The sequence below is a fragment of the Macadamia integrifolia genome, chromosome 10 (genome assembly GCF_013358625.1).
Source record: "Macadamia integrifolia cultivar HAES 741 chromosome 10, SCU_Mint_v3, whole genome shotgun sequence".
NCBI lineage: Eukaryota > Viridiplantae > Streptophyta > Magnoliopsida > Proteales > Proteaceae > Macadamia > Macadamia integrifolia.
Genome location: NC_056566.1, coordinates 11,182,422 through 11,199,263, shown reverse-complemented (window position 1 = coordinate 11,199,263; position 16,842 = coordinate 11,182,422). Strand labels below are relative to the sequence as shown.

Here is a 16,842-nt window from a genome sequence, read left to right as displayed (position 1 = left end):
TTCACAATAGATAAATTAGAAGCTACTGAAAAGTCTGAAACTACGGTCCCCTCCTTGTTCCTTTCCCGACTTCATATCCTCCATGTACAAGTTTATAGCTTCTACGATCACTCCCAACATATTCATTTAGGTCAACTCATATCATAAATATGTTTCCTCGACTAAAACCTTGCACTAAATCATCGATATATACCTAAAATTGGAACTTACTACTTTCATTTAATCCTCAAGTTCTTCTATTTGTAACAAGAACATATTGCTCAAGAAAATAAGGACATAGATTTGACATTGTTAAGAAGCCAAATAATAACAGTGACCTAAAAACAAAAAACAACTATTATGTACTGACAATGTTAATATATTAAAAAAAATCACATGTAAAATATATCCCCCTCCAATCAAACATATAAAATTTCTTCCCTTAGGAAAAATTCGCATTCCCCTTGCAACCAAAATCACTTTTTGGCTATGTTTGATTGCAAGGGATATTTAAGGGGAAGGGAAGTGAAATTTTCATACTAAATAAACAAAATTTTAGAATAATTACTCCATATAATCTCATGTGAATTTTTTTTTTTTTTTTTTGGTGGAACATGTGATTGCTTATATTTTTTAACTATATTTAGTAATGATATTACATGGTTTTTTTTTCTTTTTTTTTTACGTATAATTTTTATTTTACTTATTATAGCAAAGTTTTTTTAATGGAGAAAGAAAAACAAATATACTAAATAGTAAATAAAGAGTTTAACAAATAGTCAGGATCCATTATCATAGTTTTTCTACCCATAGCTTCTAGTGCTTTATACTTCTGAATGAGGATGATTTCGTTGTTAGCCTTTCTACACAGATTAGGTCTTGATGAAAAAAATTCAGTTGCCAGCAGAAGAGGATTGTGATCCATGGCCATTTGTCAATATCATTAGTTCCTCAAAAATTCCTTAATTCCCTTTTCATCACTGCAAATCTCATCAACCTTCCATCCATTTTTCTTTGCTTTATCGACCCATATAGGAGACTCCTTGCCATTGCTTCTATACCATTTCCTGTCAACATGTAGTTAGCATGGAGTAAGAAGCATTTCCCTTTTGTTATGAGGACTTTTGCCCAACCAGAAACATTTTTTTCTTTTATATAATTAGTTATCCCTGTACAAAAAAAAAAACATTTGAGCTGACAGATAGATTTGTTGACTGAGTGGGTTTTGGGGTAGGGATATCACCTTATGTTCATCAAGGAGGCTGTTGATGTAAAGAGAGGTCCAAATTTCTACCTGTTTAAGGCTGTAGTATGACTTGAGTTTTTTATCTCCATAAATGACATGATTCTTATGTTGCCAAATGTAGTAGCATATCATAATAAACACGTTGAAAAAGTAAATCAAATTACTTTTGGAAATATATTAGAATTAAAGAAGTACATGATTACTGAAATAAAAGAGGATGTGTTTAGAAGATCGGTCTTGAGACCCAAAGGTCCGACAGCCCAGATTCTACTTGTAAACTCGTATATGAGAAACAAATGAAAGGTATGCTCGCTTTTTTCATGGCACAAACGACAAATGGGGTCAATATCCATCATTTTCACAGGATTTTCCTTGTAGGAATACCATCATGGACAAATCTCCAAAAGAAGAACTTAAATTTGGGGTGGATTTTCAGATTCAAAAGAAGCGACACCATTGTGAGCATGGAGACAAACAAGTACACCAGTTTTTTTTTTTTGTAGGAACAAGTACACTTGTTTGAGCACCCACTATTGTTAGTATATAAATTAGTTATGAGAAAAGTGGCAGCTATCTTAGTAGATAGAGCCCTTCCTTTAAGAGGTGGCACCACCATCTATCAAGACAATTGGAAATAGGAATTTGTAAGATTTATTAGTTACATGAGTAGGGAGAACAAAATTTACCTAGAGTTCATAAGTCATTTACCTTTATTAGAAATGATGACGAATTATGAGCTGCAACAGGACCAATATTAGATAAAGAGGGAATAGATCATTCCAAAAGAGAGTATCATTCTCATTACCTATTTTTTTCAAGACCATTTTTTGAAGAATAGGGAGAATGCCTATAATACTATTCCAGCATAATGATCCTCTCTTGCCCAATGTCTTTTGATCAAAGATAGAATTATTATGGAAATACTTGTCTTTAAGAATTTGAGCCCATGAAGAGTGTTCATTAGTAAGGAGACGCCGACCAAGCTTAAGAAGAAGGGCTTTGTTATGCGTCTTAGAGTTACAGATCTCAAGGCCACCACAAGATTTGGGTGAGTAGATTTTGTGCTAACCAATGAGATGAAGTTTTCTAGATTTATCGAAGTCACCGTTCCAAAAGTGTAGGTAGATGAAGTCTAATTTCCTGCCAATCACCATGGGTAAAGCCAAACATGACATCATGTAGAAAGGAATTGAAGAAAGAGTTGATTGGACCAAGATGGTTTGGCCAGCAAATGATAGTAAGTTAGCTTTCCAAGTGGCCAGTTTACTTCCACTTTGGAGATGATGGAGTTGAAAGATCGGGTTTTGGCTTTGTGGTGGAAAAGAGTAGTACCAAGATAGGAAGAATCAAAATTCATTTCTTTGATTCCAATGGTTTGGCATAATCTCTTTCTGGTCTCACTATTCACATTAGAGTTGAAGGCAATGCTACTTTATCAAGGATGATAGTTAAACCAAATAGATCAAAGAATAAATCAAGAATACAACTGATGGTAGCAAAATCATCAGGGGTGGCTCTGCAAAAGATAAAGGTATCACCAGCAAAGAAAATGTGAGAAATCTCAAGGGCATATCTTGAGATCTTGATACTTTTGAACAGGTTCAGTTTCTATAGGCAGTAAGGGGACGGGAGAGACCTTCCATAGCCACAATAAAAAGACAAGGACTCAAAGGACAACCTTGTCTAATGCCACAAGAAGGTTCAAAAAAATAAAAGCCGTCTCATGCAATTTAATAGAGAAGGAAGAGGAACTGATTAAATGACAAATAAGGTCTTCCCATCCAACACGAAAACCCAGATAGTCAAATACAGTACGAAGGAACCTAATTCCAATTTATCATAAGCCTTGGCCGTATCCAATTTGATGGCCACATACCTAGTCTTACTTTTTTTTCCTTCGAAGATAGTGGAAAAAAATTAATAAAGGTAGCCTAGAAAGGGAAAATAAATTTATGGAGATGAGTTTTAAACCTATTTTCCATGATTTTTACAATAGATTTGTAAGTAAAATTGCAAAGGCTAATAGGTCAAAAATCTCCCACTTATGAGGCATTATATTTTTTAGGTATCAGGCAAATCAAGGTATGATTAATGTCCGAGGGAAGGGGGAGATCACAGAAGAAAGAGAAGACAAGGTTGCAAATATCAAAGCTAATTAAATCTCAAAATGTTGAAAGAAGATGGCTTAGAAGCCATCCGGTCTAGGGGCTTTGAAAGCACCAATGGATTTTCTCAGAAGAAGGGATGGAGAGAGAGGGTTAGGGTCTAAGTTATGGGAGGGGAGGCATTCAATGAAAGCGGGATCAAAGGGATTGGAGGTTGAGAAGAGGTTAGAAAGAAAGTAAATTAAAAAGGTCAAATCGTTTCTCTCCTGAGAAGGAAAAATTAACTCAATTTTCCTTTTTTTCTGGCATTGACTTTGGACACACTGTGTAGCAAATTTTTTTCTTCAATATCAAGGATCCATTCCAATCTGATAGAGAGGTTCGAGAGATCGATGAAAACTACAGATATAGTTTTCCAATTTGAGTACAGAGTTGAAGTAATGGACTTTTAAATTCAATGTGCCGAAGACATTTCGATTCCAATTCCCCAATAGTCTGCTAAAGTAACTGATTTTAGTCATAATGTTACCATAACCCAAAGAATTCCAATGTTCCCAACAGAAAGAAGAGAAATCAAGATGGAAGCTCCAAGCATGTTTGTAGTGAAAAAGTTTCTTGTAAATATTTCTAGAGGATGTAGTATGGAAGATAATAAGATTGTGTGATCCAAGCTAGTGGAGGGAGTTTGGTGATGTATGCATTGAGGAAAAGAGAGAGCCAATGGATAGAGGCATAGGCTTTATCAAGACATTCCTTGATAAGGTGAAGGGGCTTCCTTGATAAAGTGAAATGTAATAACCAAATATGAAATGCGGAAGTTAATGATATAGTCACATTGGATAATGATTACAAACATTTCTTTTTAAATATAAAAATTTCACTTCCCTTCCCTTTAAGTACCTTTGCAAACAAATGGAGCCAAAATAAGAGTAAAAATTTTCAAAATAATCTGAAGGTGATTATATATTAACATGTCAATATCATTCTTAAAAGCTCTTGTGCAATGATAGAATTTCACCTTTATAGAAAGAAAAAGTGTGTAACACTAAATGGTCAAAAAATAAGGTTACAAATTTTTTTTTTCACCAGTCTTGTTTATAGTATTTTCACGATCAATGGGTAAGGTCTATAATAAATTCTTTAAATGTATTTTCACTTCTTTCTGAACACAACACCATGTATAGGATTGCAATCAAACTTAGAATTCAAGTACCCCCCCCCCCAATTTAGAGAAGTGATGAACAGCACTATAATCCAATAAACTTCTTTCAACCAGAAACTAACTTACTGATCAAGATTTTGTCAATGCCAACCAGACTTAGACTCTTTTTTTTTTTTTCCTTTTGATAACAGAAAAGAAACAATTCATTAGAAAAGCCTCGAAATAATATCCCCTACATCATCCATAGTTAGATCCAAAATCGATCATTCTTGGTCTTCTCAGCTATACAAGTAACATAATTTATAGTCATATATACAAACCTGCCAAACTACTGACTTAAAGTACTTAAACAACACATCCATCTTGTTTAAAATGTGAAATATTTCCCACAGCCATAAATTAGGATTCTTGCGATTGAAAAACAGCATGCTCCCTTAAAATTTGTTCCTATCTCTATATATTCATACCCACAATAACCTTGCTCCTTCAAGCCCTTGGAGAAGTACCCTGGTCTTTGCCTACAATCTACTCCTACACCACCAAAATCAATTCCCATGAAAGTAAAGCAATTATGTATACAACAAGGGAAGCACATCCAGCATCAGCAGCATTTTTTGGGGAAATATTCTATCGATCATTAACAAAGCATGATCCTCGGACAGAGGAGACCTCAAAGAAGACAGAATCAGAAATGGATCAAGCATCAATGGAGTAGATAACTGCACTGCTGAACTGTTAGAATTCACTGGATCATAAAGTTTGAAATCAACAATCCAATGAAAAACATTGCTTAAAACAATAAAAAATATTAAGTTTAGACTTCTGAACATAGTTGTCAAGGCGCCAAGGCAATCCAAGGCAGTAATGGGGTGCCTAAGTGTTTAGGCGACCAAGGCGCCCTAGTGCTAATTTTCATTCCCCTAGTTTCCAACATTATTTAGTATGCTATATATACTTTATATCATCAAAAATCATCATCAAGCCATAACAAGTCATCAAAAATCAACATTAAGTCACATCAAGTTATAAGAAAGCAATTATTGTTCTCTAACAAGTTTAACTGATCAAATGATTTTGTTTTTACATGAGACTTTTTTGTATTAGGTATAGCACAAAACCAACTTTCCAACAAGTCTAAGATTATTTAAATCTAAGTTGTAATGACAAAGTTATGTTCCAGTCAAACTTATTTATAGTGCGTAATGTCGTTAAAATCGACTGAATGAAAATGATTTCATGGACATCAAAACAAAAGATTATTACACAGGACTTTTCGATTTAAACAATGTTTTACCATGATAAGATTTTTTTAAATTTTCAAAAGTGAGAAAAACCCCAGGATTTTAAAATTGAAAATCACCCCTACAACCAAAAAATCCAGTTTTTGTTCTTGTTGGGGAGGGGGGGTTTGAGTTTTTATCATTTTTTAATTTGATTTTGAAACTATTTTTTTTTTTTTTTGTTTCAAATAGAGGGTATTTGTTTATTTATGAATAAATCTATTTTATTTACTTAAATGATATTTGGCATAAAATAATCGTTGCCTCCTCGCAGTAAGGCACTAGTGTAATAAGGCGACAATCGCCCAGACCCTAACTAGGCTACTTGGACGCCTAGTCGTCGCCTAGGCAACGCCTTGACAACTATGCTTCCTAATGCCACGCTGATTGCGGTGATCCCAAGCTAAAAACAAGAGTGACAAACCAAAACACGCAAAGAAGCATATTTACGATCATCATAGAAGAAGATCTATCAGTAAAAGAGAAAAGCAAGCCCCAACAGGGAAGTCATAACCATTTCCTCAGTTTTGAGAGAACGCAATAAAATTCTATAACTACCATATAAAAATTTTATAGACCTCGCCTTCGTGTTATCAATTCTTTTTTCATCAGAAGAATACTTGTGTCTCATGAGCAAATCCAAGAACCCATCATTTGAATGATATAATCATGTAAAATAAAAACCCAAACTTATGAATATGAGACGGGGATGAATAGATCCCAGCTGCCCAAATACTTTGGTAAAAGCACAAGAAGTAAAGAGATGCCACTCAATTTCCACGTCACAACTTACAAAAATAACAGCTTAAACCCTCCTGCATCCAGCCATATAGTCTTTGCCACTCTGTATCCATGTCACAACTTACAAATTCTAAATCAAAAAAAGATTCCATTGGCCCCCACATATTAAATCCGAAATAAAATTGAAACCATCAGCCCTCAAACAAGAACTTGGAATGGTAAAAGAGTACAATGATGGAATCCAACAGTCGACCCATATCCAAGTAGAATTTCCATCCCTAATCCATAAACAAGCCAAACTTTTCTAACACAAGGAGAACAATCAAAATACCATTCCAGACCATGATCCTCTCTTATGCAGCACACCCTCATCTAACAGGGCTGCCTGAGGGGAAGCACTTAGCCCGTAAGACTAATGCCCAAAGACTATTGAGATTAGATAGAAGCCTCCAAGCTAGTTTCGTTAAAAAGGCTGAGTTATGGCACCGAGCAGTCCTAAGTGCAAGCCCCCCCAACCCCAACAATATTTTTTGGTACGCATAACTTCTCCCAAGAAATAAGATGATGACCCTTCTTACTCCAAGACGAGGACCCATGCCAAAAATTAGAACTTATCATCAAGTCAAGCATCTTACAAAATTTCAAAGGAAATCTAAACATGACATCCAGTAAGAGAAAATAGCAGATAAACCTAATGTGTTAAGATAGCTCTATCAGCATAAGTCAACAGAAAGACGTTTTCAACCCTATTAAGTATTAACTAACCCATTCAACCCGACAACCTTTGAACAAGGATAAAATAAATTAGTCGCTAAATAAATGGCATCTTTAGACATCTCGTTCACTTCTAACAACTTTGACAAGGCTTGCTTGTCTTCCAATGACACATTTCGACTAAAAAAAGACACCTCTGTAAAATTAATTTATTGTCCAAATAACGCAGAAAGCAAATCCAAAATAGACTTACTGGACAGGGCATCATCAACAATAGCTCTACAAATTAGACACATGTCATCAGCAAAACAAAGGTGGGTAATTGCAGGAGTTGATCGAGCTACTTTAACACCTCTAAATCTCCAATATCTTAAGATCACTACATACCTGGAACAATCGATGGATAAAAATATGCAGAGTTGATGGGCACCTCTGCAGAATCCCTCTAGAAGGATCAATAAAACCAGCACTATTACCTTCCAACTTTAATGAGTACACGACAGAAGACATAAGGTGGCCCACAACATCACACCAAATAGAGTTAAACCCTAAGAACTCAAAAATCATTCAAACAAAACCCCATTCCACCTGATCATATGCTTTTGACATATCTAACCTTATAGCCATAATACCCACCTTTCCATTTTTCTTTTGTTAATTAATGGAAAATCTCTTGAGCCATATCAATGTTCTCCATAATTTAGCGACCCCTGGGATAAAACCAGCATGGAACGGAGAAATAAATACCTTAACACTGGTTTAAGCCTATTAGCTACTAACTTTTCCACTATCTTGGATAACATTGTACACAAACTAATTGGCCTAAAATTATCAACAGAAACATGACTCTCCTTCTTAGGTAATAGAGTCATCAAAGTATGATTCACTCCAAAAGGCAAAATACCCTCCTCAACAAAAAATTATTAACATAATTTACATCATCCTCCTATATACAATCCCAACAATGTTAAAAAAACACAGCCTGAAATCCATCAAAACCAAGTGCCTTATACACACCAAGACTAAAAACAACATATTTATCTTCAACTGTAGGATAACTATTGAAGAGTTATTTAGATCCTCCCCAACAAAAGGGGAAAATAGAGATTCCACAAACGAAGGATCAAGGGGTCGCGAAGTCATGTAAATACCAAACAAATTATCACCAAACACTTGACCTATCTCACTCACCGAATCCACAGTATTACCATGAGAATCCTTTATAAAAGGAATCCTATTATAACGATACCTCTGCTTAACAGAAGAATGATAGAAGCTTGTATTTTTATCCCCATCACAAATATAAAAAGGGAAAATTACATCCCCCTCCCCTGTAGTCTGCCAAAACTACGTGTGGGTCCAAGGGTTTGAGCGATTTACGCACCCCTCGCCTATAGCTTGAAAGATTCTTACAATTAGGTCCAATCCGTTGGTCACTGTTAAACTGTTAGTTGATGATTTCACCATTTTAATGTCGAAAATACCCTTTTTAAAAAGTGAAGTTACAAAAACACCCTTTACTTAAAACCAAACCTTTCACACCCTTGACTTGGAACGAAATTCATCTTCAACCTTCGACGACGAACTTGCAGGAGCGGAGAACATAGGAGAATAGTGATTCAGTCGAAGCTAACTTACGGAAGCGGAGCCATACAACTCCGGCGAGGCTCAAATTCACACCGACGAACCCCTCCCCTGTATTTGATATATTCTGTGTATGGAGATGAATCTAGAGTTTAGAGCATTTGTTGGTGAAGAATCTATCTTCTCTTTGCATTGAAATTTTCCTTTTCCATATCTTCTTGTTTTCCATTAGGAGCTGAGAGTGAAGCTTCTCTATCTCTATTGTAAGTGAATCCATTAGGTAGATTCAACTTCTTGAGACATAGAAGCTGTGTGACTTTCTGTTCCCTTCCCTACTACTCTAAATAGGATTTTGGAAGTTGGAAGGAAATTTAAATCTACCATGCGTGAATAGAAACCTTTTTTTTTTTTCCTTTTTAATCTCAAGAATATCTCTCCATTCTCTTAATCAGAGGAGAAGAAGAAGATTTACTTTCATTGGTGATCAATAATCAAATTCTAAACAAACAGTAAACGACACAAGCCTTACTCTGCATCAACGATTTCCAAGTTCTTCTCCATCTCTGATTATTCTAAAATCCGTACCTCTTTCCTTCTTAAATCATAAGATCTTTTGTGGGTTTTAATGTTTTTAATTGTTTTTCATTGGTCAATTGGATTCATTGTTTTGTACAGGTATACTGTGTTTTGTTGTCTGACATTGATTTTTGGATACTGATCTATTTGAGGAATATTATGTGTTTATGCTTGATGATGGGTTTTGGGCCCTTTTCTTTCTTGGAATTTTGGGTTTCTTTCTCTGATGGAATCAATGGGTATCTGAGCAAGGTTTGGGTTTGGGTATGTATAGGCTAAGAAAAGCACTAAAACAGAATCTGGGAGAAGAAATCGCCCAATAAACAGTCGCAGCGGCGAATGGCGTGAATCGATCGGGTTAGGTGTAGGGTTTCAGTTGAGTGTTCGCTTACATGGGTTCGCCGGCATGAATCGATCAAAAACTAAGCCTCGCCGGAGTTGTATGGCTTCTTCTTCACCTGGATTTGGTTGCAGAGGGGCAATTTGCATAGGTATCGACTTCACCTTCTCCAACAGTTCCCTTTTATCAATCTCTAATTAATAGGACAATAAAGTTTAAAAGGGTATAATGGTCCTCTCAAATCAAGACAATCTTTACTAAAAGGGTATTCAAGTCTTTTGATGTATGAAAGTAACAGAAAACTCACACCGTCATTGTTAGGGGAGGGGGGCGTAAATCGCTCAAACCCTTGAATCCACACATAATTTCGGAAAACTACAAGGGAGGGGGACGTAATTTTCCCATATAAAAATGTCTAGATTTCTGGAACCAGTAAATTTCTTCTGCATCCAACAACCACTTAATCTTTTTCTCCAACTCTTCTAATTCTAAACTAATCTCAATCGAGGGAACCTTACCTTCCAATTCTAAATACCTTTGAAACAAATTATGATTAAACAAATTCAAACAGCCAAACATAGTTATCAAGGCGTTGCTACGTGACAAGCCGGCTCAACCTGGACTGGCAACTTGGTCGCCTTGGCGCCTTGTTGGAGTTTCCTTGCTTTTTTATCATCCTCCATCACCTTAGCACCTCGATAACTACACAGCCAAAAACCATAATTTTTATTGTTTTAACAACCGACTTAATGTATTTAACCATCAAGTTATCACTCCCCAAAGAGGTCCATTTGCCACAAAAAAAAAAGGATAAATAAAGTTCAGGTGGAGAAATCACCCAGCTTGGAAGAGGAACAATTTACGAAAAGAATGCATCCTAAGAAAAATTCAAAGGACAATGAGATTATGATCAGACCCTATGACCGGAAATTTAGTAATAGAAGCATACGACAACACTCGAAGCTAATTCAGAGCAAGGTTCGAAATTTCACTTCGTTTCAGTGTTTCAATGGGTTCAAAAACACCAACTCGGCCAAGATTACTCGGCGAGATCTTGGCCGAGTTGGTGTATTTTTTTTTTTCGGTTGACTATTTCGATGGTCAAACGGCCATATTTTGACCTAAAACTTGGTAGGTAGCTTATTTTAAGGTTAATAAACATGCTTAGAACATAAAAATGCAAAAATATTAGAACACGACATTGTTTAGAGTTGCACCTTTGTTTGGTAGCATCCGTCAAACTATTCTAGAAATTTTACCTGCTTCATTGCTAGAACAAGATATAATATGACCCTAGTTAAACAAATAAACAATGCATCTAAGATTCTAAGCCATGATTAAATGAATTTTTAAACTAGAAAAATATTTAAGTTAATGGAAAATGAATTTTTAAACCATCAAATTACATCCATCAAGGCACTATTTATCATAAAAAGTAACAATTTATGTTAATGGAAAATGAATTTTTAAACCAGAAAAATAAAAATAAAAAATATATATTTATCTACCCAAAAAAAAAAAATTCAACTCCGTGAGGTCATAGATTAGCCTCTAGTGTCTAACATATAAAAAATCTATAAGCATCCAACATGTATTTATGTACTATTTCAAAAAAAATGGTTTGGAGAAAGAACTTTACCTTTCCTAAGCTTTGAATGTGTAGATCTTCTTGTAGGAGTCCAATGGAAGTCAAAATGTGTGATGATGTGGCTAATTAGAGGCTTGTTGGAGTGTTTTTCCTTCAAAATATGCAAATGGAACCGAAACCACTGAGACAGGCGAGAAAAAGTCAAAATTTTGTATTTATAAGGCATGGAATGTATCGTTTCGGCAAGATACCGAAACGATACCGAAATTTCGACCGAAATATGGTACACATATTGATTCGTGCCTTATTTCGTTTCAACAAAAAAATAAATCCCGAAATACCAAAATTTCGACGAGATTTTGAACCATGATTCATAAAAGTTAAACCCTATCTAAATACTCTTCATAAGATGAGGGGGTTTCTCCTTATTAGATCAAGTAAAGTGCGAACCAGTCTTGACAAAAGGAACCTTATCAAGACCAAAACAAGAAACTCAGGTCCTTAACATTTTAGCGACTAGGGTCTTCAAAGTCGCCTGGCGACCTCCCAGACTCCCAGTTTATCCTCCGGACCCAACAATTCATTAAATCTCCCAAAATCAGAAAAGGAAATGACAGACCAGACAAAAAGAATGGAGGTCAACCCAAAAACGATAACGGTCATTACCATACGGAGGCATAGAGACAAAAAAGGGCCCAAGACCCACTTGTTCGAGGATCATACAAATTTAACGCAATAAAATATATTCCATACTTAACACCTTATAACTGATGTAAAATAGAAGCAGAGGCTAAAACCCAAAATACACACTAATAGCTTTTCAAAACCTTACTATCAATAGAACCCATGGAGACATAATGTCTCAAACCTTTTGGCACTTGTTTAAAGTCATAGGCGAGGCACTTGGTCTCACAACGAAACACAATGCCCGGCTTAGCAACCACCCAATGAGATGCCAAACTCCAGTGAGCATTTGGGGATCTCAATCCTCGAACACTTCAACATGAGAAAATCATGGAACGAAGCAACAACCGAACTAAATCACAAAAATGAAGATAAAAAGCAAGTAACTCAGACACACAAAGAGCATAAAGATACACAAAGCAAGAACAAACAGCAAAGCAAAAGTTATTGAGGGCACGCATGAATAAGAAAAGAAAAGAACCTATGAAAGAAGCAGAAGCTTTCTCGAAAACGAAATCTCTGACTAAAGGTGAAGGTCTAAATCGAGATACTGAACAACAAGGTGAGAAAGACAATAAAGAAATTATAGATAGGGAAGAGAAAAAAGAAATTTGTTGCCCTGCTAGGTTGAGGGGGCACATTCTATTGCCATGAAGAAGAGGAATCAGTCTCCTTTCCTACTCAAACCATCTATTTGGTACGTCGAGTAGTTGTCAAGGTGTCAATTAAGTGAGCGCCTTGAATAGTGATGCCATGGTCCCGTAAGAGGGCGGTTTCGGTCACCTTGCATCCAGGCCTTTTCCAATGCCTTCGTTCACTTAAATGTCGTGACAACTATGACATGAGCACCGATGAAGCTCATGTTCAGTGGTCATTTTGCACACCCAGGCCTTCATATGGTCGGAAAGACTCTTAGGGTCCAGAGATTGGAGAACATCTCTAAGGAGAAGAGACGAAAGGTATCAAAATCATCAGCCAGAGATGCATCCATACCCGTAGCCTCCCTATTTCTATTCTTCCTAGGACCCCTAAAAGAACCAGCACCACCTCGCCGCTTTGGACCAATATCATCAGCACAGATCACAACTATCACACTTCCCACCACACTCAACCTCCCTAGGAAATACTCTAGGAGGAACAACACCAAACCCTCTATCAGACAAAGCCGAAGGAAAGTCCCTCAATGAGCTAGGGAAAGAATCCCGAGAACCATCGAGATATGAGGGACAGAAAATCTGACACACATCCACTTTTTTAGTTGATTAATTTGACACCAGGTAAGTCAGGTAGGCAGGTCTCCCCTTCCAAAACTTCAATGGATAGGGTCTCATCAGTCATCACATTTCACTGTTTGGCATGGATTAAGGGATGAACCAAAGGAACAGAGTCACCAGGAAATACTCCACCGGTGTAATAACAGGGGGAACAAAAAACTCTTCAGGTTGCAACAAGGCTGAGAAGGATCTGAAACCTTCTCCATAAACAACTTAGCCAAAGAAAAGTCATCAACAAAATCAAAAAAATCTACCGTTGCCATGGAAGACTCAGGAACAGCAGAAGACTAAGCCACCACAATGCTTAACCACCTCCACTTCTTCTGATTCCACGGAGTCCATACTCCACACCTTAGTTGAATCCATAATCAGATTAGTCCCCGCATCCAAACAAGAGTCATGAATAGAAACATCACTGTTTACAAAAACTGGGTTAGTAATAAGACAGAGACAACCGGCTAGGTGAATCCTCTCAGGCAGATAGGATCAGATCTTGGTATTTATCCTAAATCTTATTGTACTTCTACCTTAAAGCTATATGAGTACTTACCAAGCCAGGATTTGGGAATGGATCTGAATGTGATTGAGATTTGACACAGCCTAATTTGAACCAGACCTGATCTGATTTTCAAATTGGATATGATGCTATGATTTGAACTCTGCCAAAATGGATAAAAAGTGGAGTGGATCTCAGATCTGACTCCCGTCCTTTCTGTGCTCTGCTCATAGAAGATTCAGGTGTGCATACAGTAATACATTGTAATACCACAGTAGACATCACTTCAGAAAATTAAACATCAGGTTCAACCGTCTAAGAAAATAACACAAAAAGGAGGAAGAATAAAAAGATAAAGTTCCTCTTAACACAAGACAACAGAGAGTCATTCGGTTGAGCCATTATACTATCTTCACTGAATCCATTTCAACATCAAAGCTCTTGATCCTCAACCGCTGTTTTCAGTTTTCTGTTTGCTTGTTTCTCAATGTCTCTTACCCCTTTGCTCCATCATAGTCCCCAGGAGAAACAAGAAACTAAGATTATAAAATTCATAAACTGAACCAAGTCAAGAAGATGGATAGTTTTATGCCTACATCACTTCAGAAAGTGAATTAGAGGATGCTTGATCCAACCTCTATTTATAGGAATAGAAGATCAAAGCATGCAGAACAACCCCTAGTGGCTAAATCTCTTGAATGACTAAAATAAACAAATCCTACCCCCTAACCCTCTGCCCCCTCCCCAAACAAAAAGAAGGGGTTATGCCCCAAGTCAATCACATTCAGACAATCAAACCATCTATAACAATAATAACCAGAAAATCAATCATATTGAAGTTATGCCACTTCATTGAAGAAAAAAAGAAGTCTCAATACCCATTTGCAATATTACTGCCATAAAAGGGGGTGGGGTGGGGGGAGAGAAAAATCCATTACCAATAACACCAAATGAGCTAAAATATAGCTTTGTATAATAAATAAATAGATTGAGAAAGATAAAGGATAAGAATAAATACATAGATTTGGTGTTACCTCTTGCTCCTATTTGCCTCTTCATTGCCACAATTACACTTGCTGAGGTTCCTCAATACCATTTTTAGACTCAAGTGAAACAAGACTCTCAGCATAAGAACCCAATATAGCCCAGTCACGATAACCTCGAACTGAAACATCACTAACCTTATCATTTTCTGGGTTATACAAAAGTAGCTTTGTACGAAAACTCTGGAGCAGTAGAACTTCACCATTCTTTAAAAATCCAAACGACATAGAGTATAGTACATCCCTATATTCTATTGGTAGCCTAAATTTAAACTCTTTAGTCCAAGATTCCCTAATCCCATACTCCTTCATAACATATATCTCAAGACATTCACCAAAACCACGAGAAAGTATAGAGAGGCATCCTCTGATTACACCCAAATAAATTCGAGAAAGGAGACAGAATTGCTGCCCATTGCAGTTATTCATAGGCCATTGAACCTCCCGGAACTCTTCAACCCTAACATCAAAGGAAATGATGCTTTGTTTGATACAAGAACCCCTTTTTGTTGCCAACCAATGAGGAACACCACCCACAACCATCGCTGAAACTCTAGAATCAATGAACCAAGGGATATTTTCCAGACTTCTCCATAAATCAGTACCTAATGTGCAAATCATGACTTCAGTTTGATGAGGAAACAGATGTAATTCACTCTTGTAAATGTTCGCAATCCTTATCACCTTGTATTCATTAGCCTTCGGATCATAACCAATTCCCCAACTGTAATAAATGCCACTCTGAAATTTAACTGGGCAATCTGGCAATTGCTTGACCTCTCTGGTGGAAGGATTCCACAAAAATGCATTATCCCGATTAGATAAGCACAACAGTCCATTGCAAGAACAAACTCTCATGAAATTTGGCAACTGAGTTTCATTAAGCTTTACAGCCCTCTTTTCATCTTCACATACATTATAATCTATGGAGTAAAAATGGAAAAAATCCTTTGAAATGATAAGATTAAGGTTATTCTCAATTGATCGTCTGAGGTGCATCTCAACAAAACTTGGTTCACTAATCAAATTGCGCCAGGATTTACAAACACACCTGAAACGTAGAAGACACTTGACGGGAAGTCTGTAAAGTATGATCATGATAACATCCAGCGGGAGATTTGGCACTGCCGTACTGCCTTTGCTTCTTTGCTCCATCTGCAACTTCTCTTCCCCCAATCCAATGTACTAAATTCAAATCCAGAATGTCTCAGATTGGCAGCTTAAGTAAAGGCTGGTGCCAAGAAACCCTAAGATACAGCTCTTATCACTGCAATAAACTAGCAAGCATTAAATTAGAAGAAATCAAAACTTCCTGATAAAAGAAAAATTCCGGGTTTTTTATATTTTTTTGGGTGCTAGGATGTCATGGTGTCAATTTGGGACCCGCACCGGTAGGCCAACCAAGCCTGACACAATTATGGTTCGATCCAGACTAACTCAATTAATAAATGTGTCAAGCTCAAGTCCAACACGTTTATAAATAGGTAGTACACGGTGTAACCACCTAGCCCAACGAGTACCTGACTGACTCGACACATTTACAAGTCTGACTTGAATCGACTCCTTTAAGCCTGATCTCTTCAATACTACTGCTTGTATTTTTCTTTTTATTTTTTTTTATTAATATTTGTATTTAATGCTAAGGCTATGTGACATGTAGAATTGAGATGGTGGTAATTGTTAGCTGAACATTCACCTTTTTCATGCATAGTTTAATTGATTTGAGTTGCATGGGTTAAAGATCGAGTACCTTTGTAACTTAGCTGTTTTGCTCATCTTTGGTTTAATCCAGTTTAACTATGGGATCTTTCTTTGTTATGATCATCTTTGCCTCCGTTTATTGGTATTCCTCTTCAAACACATTTAAGATATCAATTTCAAAGGGGGTCCGTTTAAAGCCAGTTTAAAGTTAAATATGTCTATAGCCCGATTAAGGCCCATTTATGGCAGCCTGATTAGAGCCTAAGAGCAACTGGCCCTAATTATCAACTGTACCATGCCGGCCTAGTTAAGCATGTTTAGCTAAACGG

The 16,842-nt window shown here is 36.6% G+C and overlaps 1 protein-coding gene across 5 annotated transcripts; it reads right to left on the bottom strand.

Annotated features, from left to right (window-relative positions):
• Nucleotides 1–723: 723 nt before the first annotated feature.
• LOC122092123 (F-box protein CPR1-like) lies at nucleotides 724–16,084 on the bottom strand. 5 transcript variants are annotated; one of them, XR_006144113.1, is made up of 3 exons: nucleotides 14,804–16,084; nucleotides 1,223–1,273; nucleotides 724–1,046 (listed from the first exon to the last, which is right to left on the bottom strand). XR_006144113.1 is itself a non-coding variant. In XM_042662444.1 (2 exons), the coding sequence occupies exon 1, from the start codon at nucleotides 15,965–15,967 to the stop codon at nucleotides 14,837–14,839; it is 1,131 nt and encodes a 376-aa protein (XP_042518378.1). In that variant the 5' UTR covers nucleotides 15,968–16,084; the 3' UTR covers nucleotides 724–1,046; nucleotides 14,804–14,836. The 5 variants fall into 5 exon arrangements, 4 of the variants coding, with proteins under 4 accessions (XP_042518378.1, XP_042518377.1, XP_042518379.1 ...); XM_042662444.1 differs by lacking the exon at nucleotides 1,223–1,273; XM_042662443.1 differs by lacking the exons at nucleotides 724–1,046; nucleotides 1,223–1,273 and adding an exon at nucleotides 1,725–5,023.
• Between the last annotated feature and the right edge of the window lie 758 nt (nucleotides 16,085–16,842).

Coding starts and splice junctions, on each gene's coding strand:
- LOC122092123 (XM_042662444.1), bottom strand. CDS start 15,967: ATGGAGCAAAGAAGCAAAGGCAGTACGGCAGTGCCAAATCTCCCGCTG.